We start from the raw sequence: 25,834 nt of genomic DNA on the forward strand, positions 1-25,834 counted from the left end.
TAGTACTGACATTAAAAAAAACATGCATACATATCCCATGGGTGACACCCAATGCAGTTCACTTACCTTCAACCCTATGTGCCCATTGCTTGGATATAGGTACGCTGCATTTATAACAGATATTGTCCAGATGACACCCTAATATCCAGCGCTACCGTAGCCAAAGTTGCAATCTGTCATCTTAGAATAAGGTCAGTAATAACTATAAGATATCATCCTGGTTATGGGAATGTATGTGTTCATTGCTCTCATTTTCCTGATTTATTTTTCTTTATTTCCATAAACTCTTTACATCACTGTGCAAAACAAAGCGGTCCAAACTAATTTTAATGAAAATTAAAAAAGAGAAAACATTTAATACTTAACATAAGGGACTGCTGATTTACACCTTCATTTACAGCAATGGTCTTTCCCCTGTGGGTATAGCACAGCCCATATACATTACTTTGAGCACAGCTGTGTGCGTCAGCAGATTACTATGCGCCCTTATTTTTAATTTAATTTAAACTAATTAAATGCCCCCTACACCCTCCCCCCCCACTCAAGTTAGGTCCAAAATGTCACTTCTTCCGTAATAAGTTGTGTGTATGATCGTTTGATTATCCTTCTATCTGAATCTTGAAGCATCACAGTATAAAACACAGGTAGGACGGGAAACTTCTCACACAATATTATACAGCCTGGTCTCTTCAGCTCCATAATGAGAATAATGTCCCCCTATTTGATCATGCAGAACATGACTCGTGACAGGCAGCATTCTCATCTGACCGCTTCAGTATTTATTAATCCCAAATATTCGTACTCCGTGGAATTGTGGGAGTTTGGGAAGAAGGACACTGAGAAGTGACAAGGTGTTGATAAAGAAATGGACAGCATCGTATTTGGTGTAGAAGCTGGCAAGGAGGTATCTGGCAGAAAGAAAACACAAGAATCCATTACTTAGACATTTTCTACTTCAATATCTCACATAAATTACATTCTACAAAATGAAAGTTGCAAAAAGCTTTCCTAGACTGGCCGTACATTCACCGCCCCATCTGTTTAGGATACGTTCAGATCTTTCTGTACATATGGTGTCAGAGCCTTTAGGCTGAAATTAAACTCTAAATGTTTGGTTGCAAGATTACAGCCTGTGTATACAGGCCAATAATATTTCAGGACAGCCCCTGTTCACTAAGGTGCCAGATGAGCCGACTATTGCAGCTGATGAGGGCCTAAAAATCATGTCACCCCCATGAAAAAAAAATGATTATTGTGGTGGAGAGCTGATAGAAAACGGCCATGTTCCCCTGCTTGTAAGTATCTGACAATAATACAAGTGAAAGCTTTATCCCCTAACTTACTAATCACTGGGGGTCTGACTGCTGGGACACCAAGAGATCCCAAGAACGGACTTTGGAACACCAAAGTCATATTCTTAATCAGCACCATAAACTTAATATAGAACGGTTCAGACATCATTGGTACCAAAATCACTGTATACCAGTGTTACCTTTGGGGATGCAGGAAAAAGCCGAGCAAAGTGCTGGGAAATTTCTGGCAGTCCTATAGAAAATGAATGGCGCAAAGTTCGAGCATGCACACCTCTGCGCCATTTAAGACTTCTGTAGCCTCCTTGTATCACAGCAAGTCTGGTGGCAGGGTTTTCAGCCTGTGTATCTTTCTTTAAAGCACCACTCCAGCGTTTTTATAGCAGTGCTGGAATGGTGCTACTACACTAAGTTCCCTGACCCTAGTCTTATGCTTACCAGACGCCGTCTTCAGATGTTCTCGGTGCTGCGCCGTTCCTGTGCCCACTGCTTCTTACTGACCAGAAATCAGAGGTAACGGTCACAAGCTCTCAATGTAAATCTATGAGAGCTGGAACCAGATTCTCATAGACTTGCATTAAAAATTGACCTCCAGCTCATCCAGCAAACACTGGAGCGATCTGGCAGGTCACACACTGCTGGAGACCGACCGAAGCGGCGCAGAGAACATCTGAAGACGGCAGCTGGTAAGTATAAGACTGGAGGCAGGGAACTCAGTTTAGTAGCGCCACTCCAGCGCTGCAATAAAAAAAATGCTGGAGTGATGCTTTAAGCAAACTTTGCTGATCTATGGCAAGTAGATATTTGATTTGGTCAAGAAACAATTCAGACGATCATGCAGATGATAAAGGTTACTACGCCTACCATCAGAACCTGCTCACTGGCAAATCAGACTGAGAACTCATTCAACTCAGCTGAAAGTGTCCACTAAAAGCTGTTAAAGACATGTTCTGCACAGTAACAATTACCATTGTAAAACCTGCAGAACCTGCTCCACGAAGGACGGGAAACCAGCTGTATAATCATGTCACATACTCCATTCAGTGCATCTCCAAAGGAGGATTACATCAATTACAATATTCAGGCAAGGTTTACAATTTTAATAGGTTTAACCAGCAACCATTAGTTGTTTGTGGGATTAAGCAAAGCACAAGTCTATATGAATCATATCCCTTAGGTCATGTTCATACACAGCAGGTTATTTCCGGAATCATGTGACACTCTAGCGGCAGTAATTCCCTGCTGTGGTCATTTGATGCAGTGACATTATGCCCAACATGTCCTGAAATCCAGATCTAAATCTGTAAAATACCAATTTTGGCTTGGCTGATATACAAAACCTAATAAAGAGCATTTAAAGAACTGTCAAGGGAGGAAAACAGTCAGAAAAAGAATGTGCTCTGAATACTTACAAAACAATTGGGGTTATAGTGAGAAACTTGCGGGAAGAAGTAAATTGGAGGCCATAGTCCATCTGCTCCCAATGAGTAAGGAGCCGAGCTTTACCCTGATCAGGGGTTTCAAATGGGGTGCCCTTCACTGTGTGCAGGAACAGGTACATGACCTGGGGTGTAAGTCACAGAAGGAGGTTATACTTGTGCCTTATACACGATTTATAACACAACGCTACTCCCTTATTATCCCACAATGTCTACAACGGAGTTTAAATAGTTCACCCTAAGGCTACATTCCCATGGTGAGTTTTTAACGCTGTGTAAATTCAAAAAAATGCAAGTAACTTATTTTGCTAAGGCCAAGTGCCCACGATGCAGAAATGCTGCATATTTTTTTCGGCTTCTCCCTGGCAGGAAAAATGCATGCAGATTTTACATGCGTTTTTCCCGCCAGGTAGAAGCGTTTGTCAAGCGTTTTTGCATGCATTTCTGCTTGCGGGTTATCAAGCGATTTTAGCATCACTTGGAAAAGTGCTTGAAACTTGGTCACACTATATAAATCCATGCAACCGGCATGGATTTATATAGTGTGACCAAGTAATAGTTAAAAAAAAAATAAATAAATAAGAATGGTAAAAAATAAAGATTATACTTACCTTCCGATGGCCCCCGGTATTTTCTCCGCTCCGTCTGGTCTGTTGTATGGGTCGCGGTGGTGTGAAGGACCTGCAGTGACGTCATGTGACAGGTCACGCGACCGCCGACATCAGCGGTCGCGTGACCTGTCACATGACTAAATGATGTCACGGCAGGTCCTTCACACCACCGCGACCCATACAACAGACCAGACGGAGCGGAGAAAATACCGGGGGCCGTCGGAAGGTAAGTATAATCTTTATTTTTTATTTTAAATTCTTTTTTTAACAGGTTCTATGGTACCTGGGTCTGGAGGAGAGTCTCCTCTTCTCCAGACCCGGGTACCATCCGCACATAGAATCGCATAATATCCGTGTGTGCAAATGTACTGACATGGATATTATGCGTTTCAATGCAAGTCAATGGCGCCAATTACGCTGCGTGTCCGCAAAATTAACGGACATGCTGCGTATTTTTCTGCAATGATAATCCGCAGCGGAAATTTCCGCAGCATGTGCACAGCACATGAGGATTATCATTGGGGACCATGGGGCACGCATTACCAAGCGTTTTCTCTGCGGAAATTCCACGGCAAAAACACTTGAAAAACGCATAGTGGGCTCGCAGCCTTAGTGGGTGGAGAAAATCTGCAACACCAAAAACTCAACAAAAGCTCATTGTGGGAACATAGCCTAAGATATATGGATTTCTCATAACAAATCTTTTTATTTGGGGAATTTTAATTTAAGGGATAAGGGAATATAAATATGATCAAATCATATTAGTAAACAATTATTCAAATCAGACAATTAAGTAAAATATTATAACCTATAGGGAAATAGGAAAGGAGGAAGGATTAAAGCAGAAAGGGGAATAGGAAGAGGAGAAGGAAAAAAAAAAAAGAGGGGAATAAAAGGGAAGAGTGGTGAAGGATGAACAAAAAAAAACAAAGATATGGATAGAAAAGATCATCCTTATTACAATAATAGTTTAAACAAAACAATTTTTTCAGTTAGTTTGAACAGATATACAGTTGTACTCGTGATTCCTGGCATAAAATAATACTTCTTATCTATAGAGTCATTCCTACTTGGATGACAGATACAAATTCCAAGGAGACCATGTGGTATAATATTTCTTTAAAGAACCACTTCTTAAAGCATATGAATTTTCAAAAGAATTATGAGAAAAAGTTCCTTTCATAATTTCTGAAATAGTAAGAACATCCATTGATTTCCACTTAGATGCTATCAGTATTTTTGTCACAGCGAATATATGATTTTTTTTGCATTTTGCAGTGAGAAATAAGTATTTGATCCCTCTGGCAAACAACACTTAATACTTGGTGGCAAAATGCCTGTTAGCAAGCACAGGAGTCAGATGTTTTTTGTAGTTGATTATGAGGGTTGTGCACATGTCAGGAGGAATTATGGTCCACTCCTCTTTGCAGATCATCTCTAAATCATTAAGATTTTGAGGCTTTCGCTTAGCAACTCGGAGCTTCAACTCCCTACATATGTTTTCTATGGGATTAAGGTCTGGAGACTGGCTAGGCCACTCCATGACTTTACTGTGCTTCTTTTTGAGCCACTCCTTTGTTGCCTTGGCTGTATGTTTTGGGTCATTGTCTTGCTGGAAGACCCAGCCACGACCCATCTTCAATGCTCTTACTGAGGGAAGGAGGTTGTTGGCCAAAATCTCGTGATTCATGACCCCATCCATTTTCCCTTCAGTACGGTCGTCATGTCCCCTTGCAGAAAAGCACCCCCAAAGTATAATGTTTTCCCCACCATGCTTCACGGTTGGGACGATGTTCTTAGGGTTGTACTCATCCTCCTTCTTCCTCCAAACACGGCGAGTTGAGTTAATGCCAAAGAGCTCAATTTTTGTCTCATCTGACCACAGCACCTTCTTCCAATAACTCACAGAATCATCCACGTGTTCATTGACCATCTTCAGACAGGCCTGCACATGTGCCTTCTTGAGCAGGGGGACCTTTTAAGATTTTAAACCTTTAAAGGCATAATGCGTTACCAATGGTTTTCTTGGTGACTGTGGTCCCAGCTGCCTTGAGATCATTAACAAGTTCCTCTCGTGTAGTTTTAGGCTGATCTCTCACCTTCCTCACGATCAAGGATACCCCACGAGGTGAGATTTTGCATGGTGCCCCAGATCGATGTCGATTGACAGTCATTTTTATTTCTTCCATTTTCTTACTATTGCACCAACAGTTGTCTCCTTCTCACCCAACATCTTACTTATGGTTTTGTAGCCCATTCCAGCTTTGTGCAGGTCTATGATCTTGTCCCTGACATCCTTAGAAAGCTCTTTGGTCTTGCCCATGTTGTAGATGTTAGAGTCTGACTGATTAATTAAGTCTGTGGACAGGAGTCTTTTATACAGGTGACTATGTAAGACAGCTGTCTTTAATGCAGGTAACGAGTTGATTAGGAGCATCTAACTGGTCTGTAGGAGCCAGAACTCATAATGGTTTGTGGGGCATCAAATACTTATTTCTCACTGCAAAATGCAAATAAATTTATCTAATTTATACAATGTGATTTCTTGATTTTTTTTTGGATATTCGCTCTCTCTCAATGTTAAAATTAACCTACCCTTAAAATTATAGAGACTGTTCATGTCTTTGTCAGTCGGCAAACTTACAAAACTCTGGTATAAAACGGTTTCAAATGTTGCACACTTTTGGTTCACCTTATAGCTGTGGCAAATTCTAACAACTTTTTAAAAAAGTGGAGCGTAGCACTTTCGGAGACAAGGCCAAACGCAGCCATCAAACTGAATTAGGACCTAACACCCCCCCCCTTCCCCATTCACCTTTGACCAAGATTGTCTGAACATGCCGATACTGATGGGTTTGGACAATCTGTTCATTGGGGACCCGGCCAACTGATCGTTGTGGAGATGTCGATAGGGTATGTCTGACTTTGGACTGCCAATTGCTTTGTTCCCCCGGAGATAAGATGTCATCATGTAAGTTGATGGCTTCGCCATACAGAACACAGGAGCGCTCTGCCGAATGAGCGCACCTGTATATAGTAGAGATGGCTGTCTAATAGACGACTGGCCAAAGCATCGCTTGGCTGACAGTCATCTAATGCAGGGTTCCCCAACTCCTGTCCTCAAAGACCACTAACAGATCATGTTTTCAGGATTTCCTTAGTATTGCTCAGGTGATAATTCTACCACCTATGCAATACTAAGGAAATCCTGAAAACATGACATGTTGGTGGGCCTTGAGGACTGGAGTTGGGGAACCCTGATCTAATGTATATGACCGGCTTATAAGTCCACATGATTGCACACCAGTGATATATGCTGAGTTTACATATGGTTAATGCATCACAAAATGTCATATTTGTATTCAAATAAAACTGCACCAAATATATTAGTACATTACTCCCAATAGGAATATGCTACGCAACTTACGAGATTGTGAATAACATTAGTCAGGGTCCAGACAACAGGAACGCTGAAGAAGGGAAAGCTCAAAAGGATGATGTGAAGAAATCCTACAAGAATGATGTAGGCCAGCCATATCCCTCGACTATTCAGCACCCGTGTATTGGGATTCACCTCACTATGCGCCACCCCAACATTCATCCTAGAAGACAAAAATACATTTTTTATATGTAAATGGAAAACGGGAGACATTCCTGTATTCAGAATCTTGCTGGCAAACCGCAGATTCCCAACTGTGTAATAACTGGAGAATAAAAAATGAATTTTTGTGCCGGCTCGCAGTGTTATCAGCAAATATTATTCTAAATGATTAATTATTAAACTAAGTGGGAATTCAAAATAGTCTGCAGACATAAAAGTACAAATCACTGAGCAAAAGCACCATATATTACATACAAAGCTTATAATCAGTGATTTGTAGTTTTATGCCTATAGGCTATTCCGAATTTCCACTTGGTATTATAAGTGACCAATTATTAAACTGTTTGCCGACAACACGGAAAGACGGCCCATACTTTTATTGTCTATACTATATTTTTACATGTCTGGCGTCCATAAAATCAAATGTAAGATAAGCAGTTCCGACAATCAGAGGCAATTCTTCAAAGCAAGGTTGTTAATTACCCATTGAAGGAGAATCATTACAGAGAAAGAAGCAAGAGGTGTTGAGCTGTGCCCATGTGGAACGTCTACATCAGAAAGGCTTCTACCATCAAAAATCACCCTTGACTGTGGAATCTTCCCCTTTGTGAGCCTATCATTGTGGTTTCTCCTGCTGGAGCCCCTGGTGGTCACCAGAGGAAGCAGCTGAGATGTGCATGTTTCCCTGTAAAGTCAATTATTGCTAAACCTCCAGTCACCCTCTTTTGTAGGTCTCATTTCTGACTACTAGACCCCCCTCACATTTTATTACATGTACTATGCAAAAAAAGAAACAAATTAATTAAAAATTGCTACCAGTCTTCACTTTAAAACTTGCATGTATTGCAATACATGGCAAACTGTCCAATACGGGTCAGTGTCAATCTCAACATCAGTCTCCCTGTCCTCACCTGAATCCAAATCAAAGTTGTATTTTGATTTGATCAGAATTGAGCTAAAATTCACATTTAGGTGAGAACTGGATAGACTGAAGTCTGAGCCAAAAGGAAGTTGGCTGTTGGGATTGACAGTGAAAGGCAATGAGCAGCTTGCAATGTATACATTACATGCAGCAGCAGAAGTAAAACATCACCAGGTATTACCACATATATGGTACAGCTGCTCTCTGGTGCAATAGTAAAGGGGCTATGGTGTTCTTGGAAGTCAGTGAGGGTCAGACCTAAGTTGAGGCCATTAATAAAGATTGCAAAATTCATAGGGAACCCCTTTAAAAAGGTTTGGCCATCAGAAGGACATATGGACATTGTAAGCACAAACCATCAATTTACATTCCAGGAATTTACTTTTTAATAGGAAACCAATGGGGCTACTAGCGTTCGGAATAAAGCTGTCTATACATGCAATACTGATATTTTGAGACGCTTGTTTCTATTTTTACTTGTGTAGCTCACAATAATAAAGTATCCAAACAGGTAAGGTAAGGTCCAAGGACCCACAGAACTGATTTTCACATACTTAAAATAATAATATAATAATAATAGTTTTTATTTTTATAGCGCCAGCATATTCCGCAGCACTTTACAAGTTTTAGCGGGGACATATACAGAGAATACAGAATAAGCATATCTCATATCGAAAGGAGTGAGGGCCCTGCTCGCAAGCTTACAGTCTATGAGGAAATGGGGGAGACACAAAAAGTAAAAAGTACATATATTGTATAATGCAGCCTTGATATACTAAATAGGATAAATAATAATACATGGACTGGTCGCCTGCCAGTATGTGTACAGTCCTGACAGAGGCTATTAAGTGCATGGTTGGTATGAACCTGAAGTTGAAGAAGACTTTAATATGGGGGAAAACTGGGACGGACAGAGTGTGTTTAGGCGATACGCCAGTCTAAAGAAATGTGTTTTTAGGGTTCGCTTGAAACTGTGGGTATTGGGAATTAATCGAACTGTCCTGGGTAGTGCATTCCAAAGAATTGGCGCAGCACGCGAGAAATCTTGGAGACGGGAGTGGTAAGTTCGGATTATGGAGGATTTTAGTTTTAAGTCATTTGCAGAACGGAGGGCCCGTGTAGGGTGGTAGACTGAGACAAGAGAGGCGATGTAGGGGGGTACTGAAGCATGGAGCGCTTTGTGGGTAAGCGTGATAAGTTTAAATTGAACTCTATATTGGATGGGCAACCAATGCAATGACTGGCACAGGGAAGAGGCATCGGTGTAGCGATTGGCGAGGAATATGATCCTGGCTGCTGCGTTAAGGACGGATTGGAGAGGGGAGAGTTTAGTAAGAGGGAGACCGATTAGTAGAGCGTTGCAATAGTCAAGGCGAGAATGAATAAGAGCAACAGTAAGAGTTTTTGCCGAATCAAAGGTGAGAAAAGTCCTGATTCTTGATATGTTTTTGAGGTGTAGATGACATGAACGAGCGAGTGATTTGATGTGAGGAGTGAAAGAAAGATCTGAATCAAAAATGACCCCAAGACAGCGGGCTTGTTGCTGGGGAGTAATGGTTGAGCCACAAACGGAAATGGCAATATCGGGCACAGGTAGGTTAGTGGAGGGAGGAAATACGAGTAGTTCAGTTTTTGACAGATTCAGTTTTAGGCAGAGGGAGGACATGATGTTAGACACAGCAGAAAGACAATCACTGGTCTTTTGTAGTAATGCAGGGGTGATGTCCGGAGCAGAGGTGTATAATTGGGTGTCATCAGCATAGAGATGGTACTGAAAACCGAATCTGCTGATTGTTTGTCCAATAGGAGCGGTGTATAAGGAGAAAAGAAGGGGGCCTAGAACTGATCCTTGGGGAACCCCGACAGTAAGGGGAAGGAGAGAGGAGGAGGAGCCGGCAAAAGACAGAGAGAAGGAGCGGTCAGAGAGATAGGAGGAGAACAGTGTCCTTGAGGACAATAGTGCAGAGTATAGTGAGGAGGAGCTGGTGATCCACAGTGTCGAATGCTGCAGAGAGATCCAGGAGAATCAGCAGGGAGTAGTGACCATTAGATTTAGCTGTTAGTAAATCATTAGAGACTTTAGTGAGGGCAGTTTCAGTAGAATGTAAAGAGCGGAAACCAGATTGTAAAGGGTCAAGAAGAGAGTTGTCTGAGAGATAGCGGATTAGGAATGGACCAGGCGTTCCAGGAGTTTAGAGATAAAGGGAAGATTGGAAACAGGTCTGTAGTTGGCCGTGCAGTTCTGGTCAAGGGATGTTTTTTTAAGTAATGGTTGTATGCTGGCGTGTTTAAAAGAAGAGGGAAAGATACCAGATGAGAGGGAAAGGTTGAAAATTTTAGTTAGGCGAGTGGTGACAGCTGGAGCAAGAGACTGAAGGAGATGTGAGGGAATAGGGTCACTGGTGCAGGTTGTAGGGCGAGAAGATGCAAGGAGCCTGATCACTTCATCTTCCATGACTGGTTCGAAGTCAGAAAGTGAGCAAGATACAATGTGGCGGGGGAGAGCATGCATAACATTTGGGGATTGGGAGAAAATTTCCTGTCGGATATGGTCAATTTTTTCTTTGAAATAATTGGCCAGATCGTCAGCGCTGAGGTTGGTGGTCAGGGCCTGTGTTGCTTGATTGAGGAGAGAATGAAACGTGTCAAAAAGTCGTTAAGGATTATTGGAAATTGAGATGATGAGATTGTTAAAGTAGGTTTGTTTGGAGAGGTGAAGGGCAGAGTTATATGATTTCAGCATAAATTTATAATGGAGGAAATCTTCGGGCAGATTTGATTTTCTCCTCAGCCGTTCAGCACACCTGGAGTACCTCTGGAGAAGACGTGTTTGAGGCGTGTGCCAGGGTTGTCGCCGTCTATGCTGAATTTTTCTTTGTGTAGGAGGTGCGGCTTCATCCAGGGCGCATAGAATTATTTTGCTATAATGCTTCAATGCAGAGTCGGGACATGAGAGGGAGGAGATTGGGGCCAATGATGATTGCAACCTCTTTATAAATTTCTGGGTGTTAATGGCGCGTAAATTTCTATAAGTGTGGACGGTGGGAGTGTCTTGAGTAGAGTCACAGTTCTTGACAGAGAATGAAAGAAGATTATGGTCAAAGAGTGGAAGGGGAGAGTTAGTAAAGTAATGTACTGAGCAAAGCCGGGAGAAGATCAGGTCCAATGTGTTCCCGTCTTCATGTGTAGGAGAATTAGCAAGCTGTGAAAGGCCAAAGGAGGAGGTTAGTGATAAAAGATGCGTGGCAGATGGGGAAAGAAAATCGCCAATTGGGATGTTAAAATCTCCCATGATTATCGTGGGGATGTCGCAGGATAGACAATTTGGAAGCCAGGCAGCAAAGTGATCCAGGAATTGACGGGGGGAGACCTGGCGGGCGATAGACAACCGCCACCCGCAGGGAAAAGGGCCGGTAGAATCTGACTGTGTGGGCCTCAAAAGACGGGAAGATAAGGGAGGGTAGGGGGGATAACCTGAAAAGTACGTTTTGTTGAAAGAAGCAGACCAACACCTCCCCCTGATCTGTTGTCAGGTCGCGGGGTATGAGTGAAATGTAGGCCACCATAGGAGAGAGCTGCAGCGGCGGTGGTGTCCGACTGCTGGATCCAGGTTTCAGTGAGAGCCAGAAAGTTGAGGGAATTAGAGAGGAAAAAGTCATGGATGTAAGAGAGTTTATTACAAGCTGAGCGCGCATTCCAAAGGGCACAGTTGAATGAGACAGAAGATATGCAGGGAATATTAATGAGATTAGCAGGGTTTCTGAATGTAACAGGGAAAGAGTTAGTGTTATTATTACTGGAGGGTCCTGGGTTGGGAGAAATATCACCTGCGACTAATAGAAGGAAGATACAGAGAGTGAGCCGATGGTTGAGTGATTTGTGAGAGCGTTTCCTGTGTTGTATGGTGGGAATGAATGGATCTGCGTGGTATAACATTGTGAAGAGATCATGACAGCTGTACATAGGAGGAGAGAGGGGTTAATATGGATGAAGTGTGCCGAATTTGTGGGAGAACGGTGAATGTGGATGATTGTAGCAGCCAGAATATAAATGGCACAGATACAAATGGTGAATACTGTTTGCCAAAAAGATGTCCTGGAAGCAAATTTGTTTAATTGTCTTGCAAGTCTTACCTGTCTCCTGCCCTGTCCAACTGCCATTTTCTAACTTAAAAGGGGTTGTTTGGTCACAAGATGTCGATGATATTATTTACTACTGTCACAACAGCCACAACACATGGATCAAAATCCAATCACATACTACTGCACTCCGCAACAAAATTATAGCTTTTTTTTTTTGAAGGGAAGGAAGTAAAAAGTCAATAAATCATATGTAAACCGATAAAAAGAACAACTTATACCATAGAAATCAAGCTCTGGTATAGCTATGTCAGAGGGGAAAAAAAAGAATTGGCTCTCGAAATGCCCTTTTCCCCCCATAAAACATTTTAAATGTCAAAAAGTAAAAAAATCCTACACATTCAGTATCACAGCATTCATACTGACCTATAAAGTAATGTTAACTTGATATTATATATTTTACGGTAAATGTGATAATATATACAAAAAACAGCAGAATTGTTTGAAAAAAACAACTTATTTCTAAAAAAAACAAGCCCTCATACCTCTATAGTGATGGGAATATTATTAAAAAAAAATTACTTAGGTCATTAATCAGACAGGGCTGGTAAAAACAGTGGACCTTTCACTGGATTGTTTTTTTATTTAAAGCGAGTACCTCCTCAGTTTCTTGAATGTTTTTTCTTTTTCTTCTGCGCCCTCTATTCCAAAGTTACACCCTCCACTGATAAATGATCCCTTCAATCAACCGGGCGTGTAGCACAGACTTTCTCTGCGGGAGCAGCCTTGTTTTGATTGATTATTCTCCTGATGCTGGCCACTCCTAAAGAGAAGATCTGCGGCCAGTAGGTTTCAGGAGAAAATATACAACTTTATTTCTGAAGGGCATAACTTTGGAATAGTGCGGACAGAAGAAAAACTGTTCCAGAATCCGTGGAGCAGCAGCAATTAAAGGTGCGCAGTTTAAATAAAAAAAAAAAGCTGCGCGAGGCCCTCTTTAAAGGGAATCCGTCACTAGGGCTTTGCCATCCAATCTGAGAGCGGTGTAACGCAGGGGCAGAGACCCTGATTCTGTGTCACGTATTGGGCTGCTTAGTGTAATTTTGATAAAATCACTATTATAAGCAGGAGATTATCATCAGCAGACTAGAGCCATGTAATCCTCCATACTAATGAGTTGTGTATAACCCCGCCCCCACACCACTGATTGGCAGTTTTCTGCCTATGCAGTGTACACAGAAAGCTGCCAATCAGTGATGTAGATGGGGTTATACAGAGCTCAGCAGAGAATTGCTAGATCTGCAGCAGATAACACAGGGATTTTATCAAAACTGCAGCAAGCAGTCCAGTAAGTAACACATAGCCGGAATCAGGGTCTCTATCCCTGCATCATGCTGCTCCCAGATGGGGTAGAAAAAAAACAGATTCCCTTTAAAGGGATGAACATCACTGGCCAGTGATCATAAGATGCATTATCCTGCTGTTATCAGTCAGTTTTCTCCCGGCAGCACCAGGAATGTGGAACGCTACGTGTGCACGATTACATACACACCAGTGTGCTATCAGCCTGATTGTGATGCGGTACCGCAGTGATCAGACACTGCTCAGGGCTCCCCATCTGCTCTACTGAGCACCACAGCCGCCACGAATGGCTGCTTCCAGAGAACAATAGAATGCCGGCTATCGCACAGCACATAACGCGGATCCTTGCGCACTCTGCTGATGGGAGCCCGTGCTGAGCTCCTACAATGGAGCAGGAAGCAGCCATATTGCTCACTCAACCCAACCGAGAAAACGCATTACTGTGAATGACGGTCATCAGTGACTGAGGCGACAGCCGCCGTCATACAAAGGCCCATGTAGCGGAGCACAGCTCACTCCCGCCCCGCATCACCGTCGGCAGCAGTCACCTGTAGCTGGGGCCTCCGCCTGTCACCGGTCTCCAGGAAACGCCACCACTTCCGGTAGGAATGTGACCGGGGCGGAGCCACCATGACGACTACAGCCTTAGAGATGGCGTCGCTCACGGATTAGTTCAGCGTAATGACGTAAATTTTCTGCGCATCACATCTGATTGGCTCATTCTGTAGGTGACGTAGAGTCTGATGATTGGTCAACATCGTAACGCAGTTGCCCTAGTGCAAGGCTTTGTTCCCGTCCCCCGTCCCCCGCTGCTGTGTTGTAATCACCGGCCGCTTTAGCGCTCCAAGGGCCGTTTTACAGTGTTGGAAACGTAACGCCGTAATCAAAACTTCCCGCTCTTTTCTGTCAACGTGACGTCAGGTGTGCGCCGAACCAATAGCAGCCGGCATTGCTCAGGGAAGCTCACCCAAGCGTGAGGTAAAAACATGGCGGACATCGTAGACATTCACAAGCTGAAGGTAAGAATGGAAGAGCGAGTGAAGGAGGCGACGGCGGAAGCGGCTTCTTCTAGGGGATAATGTCGTGTGCGCAGTCCGGGGCTGGCACAGGAGTGACTGCTGCACTGACTGCCGCACAGGCGCTGCTCTACTGCGGTAACGGACGTTATTCAATTCAGTGTGAAATGTGTCCTGTACAAAATATAAACGAAATGTCCCGAATCACGAGTTTCCCTCATTCCAACCCCACAGAGACACCAGGGGCCGCCTCCATGGGAAATTATGGTGGAAAGAGAAAGGTGTGAAAGCCACAAATAAAAATCTGGTTTATCAAAGGGTTAACCGGTCTGAGGGGCTCACAGACCAGGGGGATCTCACTGGATGGACGTGATGAATAGACGATTTGCAAATCATGTCACTTAAAAATGATGATGTCTGTGCTGGCCATTAGGGGGCGCCCTTATACCTGACTCGCTGCCTGTTGTCTGGTGAAATCCACTGGATGGACGTGATGAATAGACGATTTGCAAATCATGTCACTTAAAAATGATGATGTCTGTGCTGGCCATTAGGGGGCGCCCTTATACCTGACTCGCTGCCTGTTGTCTGGTGAAATCCATCTCTACCTGCAGTGACAATACAGGAAGTGAGGATGGGTCTCTGTTGGTCTTCTCATGTCTGTTACACTGCATACAACCATAACAGAGAGGCCATGGCATGAGCAATGCATGCTGGGAAGTACGTTCAAGCACTTGCAGTGCTGGAGGAATATTCATTAAGAGGAACCACTTAAAGATAGCTTGCCAGAACGATTTTGTAAAGACAAGGCTGTAATATTGACTAAATTGATACCTTTGGTGAAGAAATTCGCTTTCTCGTTCTTCTCTAATCACCATTTGAAGTTTTCAGCTAGTTGGGTTTCGGTGAACAGGGGCCGGACTGTACACGGGGTCTTCTCCTCCCTGTCTGTGATTCCCCGGCCTCTCCACCTGCCTCCGGTCACTGCTGAAATGTCTCACAGAGGAGGCTGATCATTCACAGACAGGGAGGAGAAGACCCCGTGTACAGTCCGGCCCCTGTGCACCAACATCTAATTAGCTGAAAACTTCAAATGGTGATTAAAGAACAACAAAGCGGATTTCTTCACCAAAGGTATCAATTTAGTCAGTATTGCAGCGCCATTACAGTCATGTCTTTACATTGCAACATGTTCACGCTGAACTTTCTTATCACCTCTCATCTAACTCTCTCTTCGACAAGCGGCAATCTGGCTTCCGTCCCCACCATTCCACCGAAACTGCCCTGACCAAAATTACTAATGACATTATAAAATCGTGCTAACGGGTTCTCTTTAATTGAGTGAGTGGATGTCAAGTAACAGAGTATGAGAATTGGAGCAGTTCCTGGGCATTGTAAACTGGTATGTGCGCCAAAAGCTGCACCCCAAGCGATCAGTCACTGATCACCTACAATGTCGAGGTTTTGATTGAAGGAGAAATCATTTAAAGGGGCTGTCTACTGGTCGGGCCACCCTGTCTCAGTCAGCATGTTTGCACCAGTAAAATAACGCTTACACTTCCAGCGGTGTCTGCTTTCGCTCTCACGGGGCTCACAAGAGATTGTCATGTGAGCGCTGGCTTCCCTCTCCCAACTTTCAGACATTAACCGGAAGTGACCATCCAGCCGCAGCTCTGACTTCCTCTTGATGTCTGATTCGTCTGAAGGCTGGGAGAGGGAAGCCAGCGCTGATTGGGACGGGGTTGTTGGAGTAATGAATATCCCCTTTAAAAGGCTTTATTCTCCACTGTTTTAAAAATAAAAAAATGATGGGACTGTTATGGCCGTTCTAAAACGTTATATAGTGTACAAGCAAAACAATTGCAATTAAAGAGTAACCAAATCTCTGCTGAGTTTTTAATATTCTAGAACCCTTATAAATACAAGCAAATAGGTGGCTGTCCTGGGTCTGAGACCTCCATCGATTGCTCAGACCACCCTCACCTTTTCCCCAAGAGGTGCGCATCTCAGTAGAGCGGAGCAGACAGCTGGCTACTGCCTTAACACTCACAGACTGGAGTGCTGTTTCAAGAGAAAAGCGTAAGCTATGAACTCTGTTTTTCATTGAATCTGTTCCCCGCTATGGGTGCGCGCTTTGCAGGCAAGAGCTATGCCCTCCTATCTGCTTAGCTGGACATCTCTCCAGTGGGTAAAAGAGGGGGTCATGAGCAAACAATGGGAGTCTGAAAAACGGATCACCACTGATTTGCAGGTATTTATATGGGCACTGTAATATGAAAAACAAAGGTTTAATTACTCTTTAATGAAACTATTACATCCCCATGAGACTGGTCAAACCATCCTAGTTTAGTAATCTAAGTAGAGTAATACTTTGTTCTCTTCTCACAGTTGTTTTTGTTCTTTTTGCAGTTAGCAGAGCTAAAGCAGGAATGCCTCGCCCGTGGTTTGGAGGTGAAGGGTAACAAGAGTGACCTGGTGAACAGACTTCAAGCGTATATAGACGAACACGGTTGGCTAAAGCTCAAGTTTTAACTTTTCACTGACCTTACTAAAGGTGTATTCCAATCTTTATAAATGGATATTGTTGGATAGTGCTTGTAAGTACAAGCAATTCACCTCTTATTTACATTTTCAGCCGTTCTTGAGATATTAACATTTCATCTGTTTATAGCTCATTGGCTTGGATGCTGCCAACTACTGCAAGACAGCAGAGCATACACAGTGCTTACAAGATATTCTCTATTAGGGTTGTAAGCACTGTTTTGAAGCAAGGTAGGATCCTTGGAGTGTGCTGTTACCAGCTTCAGTACAGTGCTTTCAAGCTAGACAGCAGTGTTCGGCCTTCTAGGCAATGAGATGTAAATTTATGAAGTGACAATCCCTTCTCAAATACCATGTTCCTCCCCTATTAAATTAATAACATCTATGCTCGTCTGTGGCACCATTGTTTTTACAAGCAGTATCCGACATTACCCATCTACGAGGGTCAGTCAATAAGTAATGCCTCCTATTTTTTTTCTCCTTTTAATTGGCAAGAAATTCAAATGAAATTACATAGGTTGAAAACCACAACATTAACGATTAATTTGTCACTTTTCAACATAATCTCCATCCATTTCCACAGTCTTGGTCCACCATTTAACAAGGGCATGTATTCCAGCATGGTAAAAAGCATTCTTGGGACCCACCGTGCACAAGCTTTTCTGTATCCCAGTTGTCCAATAATTTTCATCACACTGCCTTTACTGAGGCAGATAATGCCACACAATTCATCTGCAGTCACCCGGCGGTCACCACGAATGATGTCATCGACTCGCTGAATGTTGCTTGGAGTCACTGCGGTTACTGACCTGCCATTCCGCATTTTGTCAGTCAACGGTGATGGCCCTTCAGCTGTGTTACAGCAACGAACCCATCGTCTAACAGTACTGACATCCACTGTTGCATCACCGTACACATTTTTCAGTCTCTCATGAATTCGAATGGGCGTTTCACCTTCTGCTTGCAAGAATTCAATCACAGAACATTGTCTAATACGAACATTGATGTCAGCCATTTTGCAAATGGATACAGTCCTGCCACCTGTTGGTGCAGGAAGTTGCAATTGCTGTGGATTGGAGAAGAAGGTTTGAGGAATTGTGCCAAATTTGAATATTTAACATAACTACCTTATTTAAGGAGAAAAAAAATAGGAGGCATTACTTATTGACTGACCCTCGTATGAAGAAGGGAATAACCCTTTAATTATTTTATTAGGAAACTAGATGCAATTTTTACACAATACATTATAATTGTACATCTTTTTTAAACCATTATTTTATTACTTTTCTTGTATATCTGAAATGAAACATAATGCAACTTAACAAATAATCTTGACTTGAAAATGTTCCTTACTATAGTGCATGTTTTGTATGTAGTCTGTAACTATGGAGACACATAGATCTGCTTAGGCGATTGATACAGAAAATAGGTGTGACTAATTGCAAAGTAATGTTTTGGTTTTTTTTTTGCAATAATAACACAAAATGGTTTTCAAATGTCTGTATGTGCGTTTCCCATGGGTTTTATTCTGTTGCAACATGGAATTGTATACTCTTTGGAATAGACCTGTTTGTCCATGTGATTTTTATAACATAAGGTTACATAGTTATTAAAATGGTTTTCTGGGAATATAAATAACTAAAGGAAATGTCATTAGAAATAAACTCATAAATACCTTTTACTTATGAAATCACACCCATTTAGTGTAGAGAATTGACATGGCTACTGTCTTGTTACACTGACAGAAACTTGTCCTAGAATGTTAATAGGACTGGTGCCTATAAGCATGTGAGGTAAATGGCTCCCTGCCCTTTCTACATGTGTAGGAAGATGTGCTCCCATGGGATATTCTGATCTAATACTGGAGATACCAGGGGTGCTGGGGTAAGAAGAGGCTGTTCACACTGCTGTCTACCCTGTGTATCTGATCTAATACTGGAGATACCAGGGGTGTCGAGGTAAGAAGAGGCTGCTCACACTGCTGTCCACCCTGTCTTTCTGAATGCTGAGCAGATGCTGTGATGTAGAGATAGCTGGCAGTATGTGCTGTAAGTCAAAGCAGCGGAGCTCCTACTGCCCATGCTCACAGGCACAGGTCCTAGTATATTAGGACAGATTTCTGTCGACGATGTAAGGGCTCATGCAGTTGAGGGTATAAATTGGACGTTTGCTGTCTTTCATAGGATGGGGGATATTCGGGAGAAATCTTGGAGGCTATTGGGTGAGGAACGAATAAGTGTGGAGGAGAGAAGGAGGTCTTGGGAGGACCGGAGATTGCGTAAGGGAATGTAATGGGACATTAGTTCAGAGATGTGCGGAGGAGAGAGGTTATAGATGGCTTTGTAGGTCAGTGTTAGTAGTTTGAACTGGATACGCTGGGCAATTGGGAGTCAGTGAAGGGATTTACAAAGGGGGGTAGCAGAGGAGTAGCGAGGAGAGAGATGAACTAGTCGCGCAGCAGAGTTAAGGATGGACTGGAGGGGTGCGAGAGTGTTAGCAGGTAGGCCACAGAGGAGGATGTGTGCAGTAGTCGAGGCCGGAGATGATGAGGGCGTGCACAAGCAGTTTAGTAGATTGAGGGTTGAGGAAAGGACGGATTCTGGAAATATTTTTGAGCTGGAGGCGACAGGAGGTGGCGAGAGCTTGGACGTGGGGTTTGAAGGGCAGGGCAGAGTCAAGGGTTACTCCGAGCAGCGAATTGCCTGTACAGGGCATTTGCTGCGTTTCAATTAAAGCCAATGGGCGGTGAAACGCTGCAGGTGGTACCCGGGTCGGCAGAGGAGGAGTATTACTCATATCATCCGACCGCCACTCCTGCTGACAAAAGCAAGAGTGGCTCGGCTGAGGGGAGTAGTACTGTCCTCAGCCGAGCTGGGTACCACGCGGTGTTAAAATAAAAATTAAAAAAAAAAAAAAAAAACTTCTCACCTGTCCGGCGCCTTCGGGTGTCCTCCCGATGTGTTCAGGCTGGGGGTACACTGCGGGGAGTGTACTGTGCTACTAGGACCTGCGGTCACGTGACGGTCATTTGAGCTCTCAGCTGAAGAATGTTCCCACCAGTACTGTTGATGAGTCCACCAGAGCTGATCAGTTGATCTTCAGCTGATGAACCCCAGTGACCTCACTCCTGCAGCAGCAATGTACACTGACAGGGAGTGATTTTACATTCCTCCTGTCAGTATACATTGCTGTCTTCTACATCCGGGCGGCAATCGTGACGGAATTGTGGACAACGTAGTGACGACGGACAGGTGAGGGATATGGTTGTTTTTTATTTTACGTTTTTTTCGGGAGATTCGGGGACTGAGTATAATAAAAAAAAAAAAAAAAATTGAAAGTGTGTTTTTTATTTCATTAAAATACTTTTATTCTGGCTGTGTATTTATTGAAAAAGTGCCGACAACTTTACTACACGCTTATTAATGGGGGCGTCTTATAGACGCCCTCCATTACTAACCTGGGCTTCACGTCAGCTGCCAATACAAGGCTGACGTGAACCTCAACCCATTTACCCCACTTGCCACCGCTACAGGGCAGTGGGAAGAGCGGAGGCTAAACGCCAGATTTGGCGCATCTTATGGATGCGCCATTTCTGGGACTGCTGAAGGGTGATATTATTAGCTGCGGAGGGGGCTGGTATCCATGGCCCCTTCCCTGGCTATTAATATCAGCCCACAGATGTCTGTTTAGCCTTTTCTGGTTAGATTTTAGAGGGGGACCCTACGTCAATTTTTTTCTGGGGTCCCCATCTAATCTAGCCAGTAAAGGCTAAACAAACAGCTGTGGGCTGATATTAATAGCCAGGAAACCTTGTTGGCTAATGGCCCCTTCCCCAGCTACTAATATCAGCCCCCAGCGGTCGGCTTTCCCTCTGCTGGTGATAAAAATGACGCGGGAACCCACGCCATTTTTTTTAAAATAAATTTTGGGCTCTGTGCCCACTATCCGGACGTAGCAGTGCTTTGGACCCATATTTTTGCTGCGTCCAAAACGTTGCAATCTATTGAACGCAGGTAAATCCACATGTGTTCACTGACCCATGCGGATTTATCATATTCAATACATTCTAGTGGTCAAATTTATGTTGCGGAGACTAGCGACTCCACAAGAGAATTTGACATGCTACGGTCCTGAAAGACACGCTGCATGTCAGTGTTCGTGGGTGATTCGCAGCCTCAGATGCACACATAGCAGACATGGGATTTCTAGAGATCCCATCCACTATACTGTAAAATCTAGACGCTGCGGGTTTGATTCTGTATAAACACGCAGTGTCAAACCTGCAGCGGCTCCTGATCATGGCCACGTGTCCAAACTCACCCGCAGCATGTCAACTTCTGTAGCGGACACGCTAGTCTCCACTGCAGACTTTGACCAATTGAAGTGTCATTATATGCAGTGGATTCACATGTACTGACAACAAGAGTGCGGCAGTAGAACACCGCGTTTTGAATGCAGCAAAAATACACTGCTTCCAAAGAGCTGCTTGTAGATGTGTGTGGGGACGTAGCGGCTAACGAAACAGCTTTGAGCTGTTAATAATGACCAGGTACCATGTTTGCCTAATGGCACCTTCCTAGGCTAAAAATAGCAGCTCACAGCTGTCCCAGAAATTACATTAATGGAAATGCTAATGACATTGGGTGAATGGGATTAGCTGACACCTAGCTCTTTTGTTTGGTGATAAGGTGTTAATCAGACCCTTGCATCACCAAACCTAATTAAAGTAAATAGTTAAACACACAGAGCAAAGACTTTATTTGAAATACAACAGACACATTCTTTAATCATTTAAATTAACCAATATACTCACCCCAGTTCTCACGGTAATCCAAGGGTTAAAGCAATGTCCCACCAAATAACTTTATTTAGCTCCAAAAACATTCATTTATGTACAAAAATGCAGCAAAACAGCATGTTTTTTCCTGTGAAGGAGATGCAGAAATGCTGCGGAAATTTCTGCTTCAAATCCTGAATGTGCGCACATAGCCTAAAGGGATTTTCCTCTCTTAGATTAATTTTCAATGGGCCCAGTGAAGGGAAATTTAAAACAAGTTTCAATGCTTCTCTTCTCAACATGGTCTGATCCTTCACATTTGCTGCTGATACCTTAAGTCAACATTCTATGAGGGCAGCTTGTGACCTCTGCAGCCAGTTGTCGGCTACTGAATGGCTGCTGCCTTTGCATTTAGTCCACGTGGAAGAATCCAAGAGTGTGAAGGCTGCAGCTGATCAGCAGTCACTGATGTTGATGCCCTGAGCTCAGCCCGATGTGGAACACAAAGTGCGGAAGAGATGCCACCACATGATTTTTTTTTTTTTATTATTATTTTTCCATTTTGGTCCTATTGACAACTGATTTTAAGAGGGGGGTGTAACATTTTTAACCCCTTCCTGACTTGTGACGTACATGTACTTTACACATCGGGTGCCAGTGTATGGAGCAGGCTCCCTAGCTGAGTCCGCCCTACACATGGTAGATGACAGCTGTGTCATGCAGCCATCATCCACTTAAATGACAGCAACCGGAGCTAGCTCTGATTATTGTTGCCGTTTTACATATTAAATGCCACTGTCAGTATGATGGGCCATTTCTAGCTCCCATTTGCTCCCACACGAAATGATGGAAGCCACTGGGTTGCCGTGACAGCTGGTCCCTGCGAACGCTCCCATGGCTGCTAGCTTTATTTATTTGTTTTTTATCGGTCGACCATGACAGCACCACGAGAGAGGGGATCCGCCCACCAAGGACAGGAAACCTTCAGGCTTAAAAGAGGCGGCCCTTTCTTCTCGCCTCAGTTTTGGTTTCCTGTCCTTGATGGAGGGAACCTCTGACAGGCTTACCTGTGAAGATGTCTGGAAGAAGTGTGCTGTCGAGCTGCGCCCCTGTCTGGGATCAGCAGCTCCAGTACCGTCCTGTGCCCTGGGCTGTGGGAGCTGCGCCCCTGTCTGGGGTGGCAGCTCCAGCCAGATGGATCGTGATGACGGAGGCTGCGCCCCTATCTGGGGACGGCAGCCCCAACTTGAGGTGGGCACAGCATTGGGGGGCTGCGCCCCTGTCTGGGATTGGCAGCCCCAGACCTGCGATCAGGACGCTGGGGGAGCGGCACCCCGTCCGGGGTGGGGCCGCCCCTAGCAGCAGGTGAACGCTAGCTGGAGCAGGCAGCTGGAGGGAGAAAGCGCCGATTACGGGAGCAGCTCCTCTATGACCAGCACCGCAGGATGCGGCGCCCCCGTATTCTTCCGGTCTTTTACTAGGCTGGGGGCGGGGTCTGATGCCGGGCGGTCATATGACCAGACAGGAAGTCCGGTCCACATGCATGCAGACGCCGCGTGAGTGCTGCATTCTCCCCTCCAACCAGCAGATGGCAATGTAAAAAAAAAAAGAGGGGAAATTAAAGGGAAGTAGACGCTCCTATTTAAGCATCCAGATATCGCTGCTCTAAGCTTCCCATCTACTTCAGAACTCTATTGTTAATGGATTCTGAAGACGAGCAGCAGCAAATCCAGCGGCCGCTGCTTTCTCCATCTCCGCGGTCGCCTGGGGAGTCCCAGGAGACATGACCCCCCTCGAGTCACCAGCAATTCTCGGACTTCAGGTAGACGAACCCGGTCCAGCCATCGTGACTCTAACAAGATGGACGAATCTGCAGCCCCTAGGGGACGATCCCCTGGCTGAGAAAGGTCCTCCAGCTAAACCGGTACCGGCTATTTGAGCTCTGGGTAAGTGATCTTCGAGAAAGTTCACTTGGGTAATAAGGTGTCCATTCTTATCCGTTTAGGGGAAGAAGTGTACTTCCAAAACCAAACACAAGCAATGTGTTATACGAGGCCCTATTGGCGTACTCATATTCCAAAAGACTGTGCCAGTCCTGCATAAACCAAACTTTGGTGGATGAGACCCCTAGTTTTGCCTCAGGCTTAAAAACCCTAGTTAAATCAGAGGTGAGCAAACTCCTCTGTAAAAAGTGTAAGCGGAAGGAAGCTAACCATGAGGTCTCCCCAACTCCTGATTATTCCCTATCATCAGCTGAGGAGGTGGACTCTTCTTTATCCTCCTCATCCTCGGATAGTGGTTCAGGCCAGCACTGCTTTCCGTTAAATGAAGTTGACGAGTTGGTTAAAGCGGTCCGCTCAACCATGGGCATTATGGACCTCAGACCAGAGAAGTCAGTCCTAGATGTCATGTTCAGAGGACTGGGGCAGAGGAAGAGAAAATGTTTCCCGTTTAATGATAAACTTCAGGGTCTAATCAATAGAGAGTGGCAAAAGCCGGAAAGAAAGGGTTCTCTCCACCCATTCTTTAAAAGAAAGTACCCCTTTGAGGACTCGGCCTCCTCCTCCTGGGAGAAGGCTCCCAAACTAAATGCAGCCATAACTAAAGCTTCTAAAAAGTCATCTCTCCCCTTTTGATGATATGGGGCCCCTTAAAGATCCTCTGGACAGAAAAGCGGATATGTTTCTCAAAGGCACTTGGGAAACAACTGCTGGGGCTTTAAAACCGGCAATTGCTGCAACTTGCACAGCTAGATCTTTGATGATCTGGCTAGATCATCTGTAATCGCATTTAGAAAACAACACATCCAGGAAAGAGATCTGGTCTAGTATCCCACTCATGCAGGGGGCAGCAGCCTTCCTAGCGGATGCTTCCACGGACTCTGTTAAGTTAGCTGCTAGATCGGCCGCCAAGTCTAATGCAGCCCGCAGGGCCCTGTGGCTCAAGTGTTGGCCGGGTGACATCCAGGCTAGAACTAGACTCTGTGCTATACCTTGCGAAGGGGAACATCTCTTCGGTCCAGTCCTGGATGAAATCCTAGACGAAGCAAACGACAGGAAGAAAGGTTTCCCTAGCCTGTCCATGCCTGCCTATAAGCGGTCTTTTCGCAGGAGAAGATTTGTGCGTAAAAAGCCACAGAAAGGCCAGGATAAATGGGAAGACCGTAAACCAAAAGGTAGAGGTCTTCTGTTCAGTACGTCATTTTCCACTCGGGAGCCCTGGAAATCGAGTCAATGACTCGTAGCTCAGGTAAGGGGGAGGCTGACGGGTTTCTTACCTGCCTGGACAAAGATATCAGCCAGTAACTGGATCCTTAATCTGATAGGTTTGGGTCTGAGATTCCAGTTCCAAGCAGTTCCTCCTGGACGGTTTATCTTGAACCCCGGTTCGTTCCTCTATATCAGAACAACTCGCTCTTCAGGAAGAAGTACTGGACCTTGTTCATAAAGCAGTCCTGGTGGAGGTCCCGGCGTCTGAAAGGGGGTTGGGATCTTGCTCCCCTCTCTTTCCGGTCTCTAAGCCGGACGGTTCTTTCAGGTGTATTATATTTAAAAGCCCTGAATACATTCTTGATAATCCCCACCTTCAAAATGGAATCGATAAGGTCAACAATAAAATTCCTGTTTCCAGATTGTTACATGGTAGTTTTGGATTTGAAAGACGCCTATTACCATGTACCTATCCATACAGATTACCAGAAATATCTTAGAGTGGCTGTGGTTATAGGTGGGGTAATCAAGCACTTTCAATATATGGTCCTGCTGTTCGTTCGGTTTAGCCATAGCCCCCCGGGTATTTACCAAAATTGTGGCAGAGGTAATGGCTCATGTTAGAGAGCATGACATATTAATTATCCCTTATCTGGATTATTTCCTGATAGTTGGTAACTCAGCCCTTCAATGTAGTAAGCATCTAAAAATAGTGATCTCCATCTTAGAGAATCTGGGCTGGGTCCTCAATTTAAATAAATCTAGGTTAACGGCCACAAAAGTTCAGCAATTCTTAGGAGTTATGCTGGATTCAGATTCTCAGACATGTTACCTCCCTGAAGCCAAAAAACTAAGGATCAGGGATCAAGTAAGAAGGGCAGTGTCAAACCCAGTCATGTCCCTGAGAGCTGCGATGTCCCTGTTAGGTACCCTGACATCTTGCTTCCTGGGGTTCTGTGGGCTCAAT

General features: G+C 44.2%; 2 protein-coding genes across 3 annotated transcripts in view; one reads left to right on the plus strand and one right to left on the minus strand.

The window, feature by feature from the left end:
- Positions 1–381: 381 nt before the first annotated feature.
- ORMDL2 (ORMDL sphingolipid biosynthesis regulator 2) lies at positions 382–14,026 on the minus strand. 2 transcript variants are annotated; one of them, XM_073663696.1, is made up of 4 exons: positions 13,873–14,026; positions 6,788–6,962; positions 2,723–2,874; positions 382–908 (listed from the first exon to the last, which is right to left on the minus strand). In XM_073663696.1, exons 2-4 carry the CDS (start codon positions 6,959–6,961, stop codon positions 773–775), a joined length of 462 nt encoding a protein of 153 aa, XP_073519797.1. In that variant the 5' UTR covers position 6,962; positions 13,873–14,026; the 3' UTR covers positions 382–772. The 2 variants fall into 2 exon arrangements, with proteins under 2 accessions (XP_073519797.1, XP_073519796.1); XM_073663695.1 differs by having other exon boundaries at positions 13,766–13,898.
- Positions 14,027–14,063: 37 nt separating this feature from the next.
- The window catches only part of SARNP (SAP domain containing ribonucleoprotein), a 98,776-nt gene continuing 87,005 nt past the window's right edge, over positions 14,064–25,834 (plus strand). The window contains exons 1-2 of the mRNA XM_073663694.1: positions 14,064–14,343; positions 16,750–16,849. Coding sequence (XP_073519795.1) covers positions 14,311–14,343; positions 16,750–16,849 — 133 coding nt within the window. The 5' untranslated portion in view covers positions 14,064–14,310. The remainder of the gene's footprint in view (positions 14,344–16,749; positions 16,850–25,834) is intronic.

Source organism: Phyllobates terribilis, unplaced genomic scaffold (genome assembly GCF_046119375.1).
Source record: "Phyllobates terribilis strain yellow unplaced genomic scaffold, ASM4611937v1 Scaffold_2__4_contigs__length_985480577, whole genome shotgun sequence".
NCBI classification, from domain to species: domain Eukaryota; kingdom Metazoa; phylum Chordata; class Amphibia; order Anura; family Dendrobatidae; genus Phyllobates; species Phyllobates terribilis.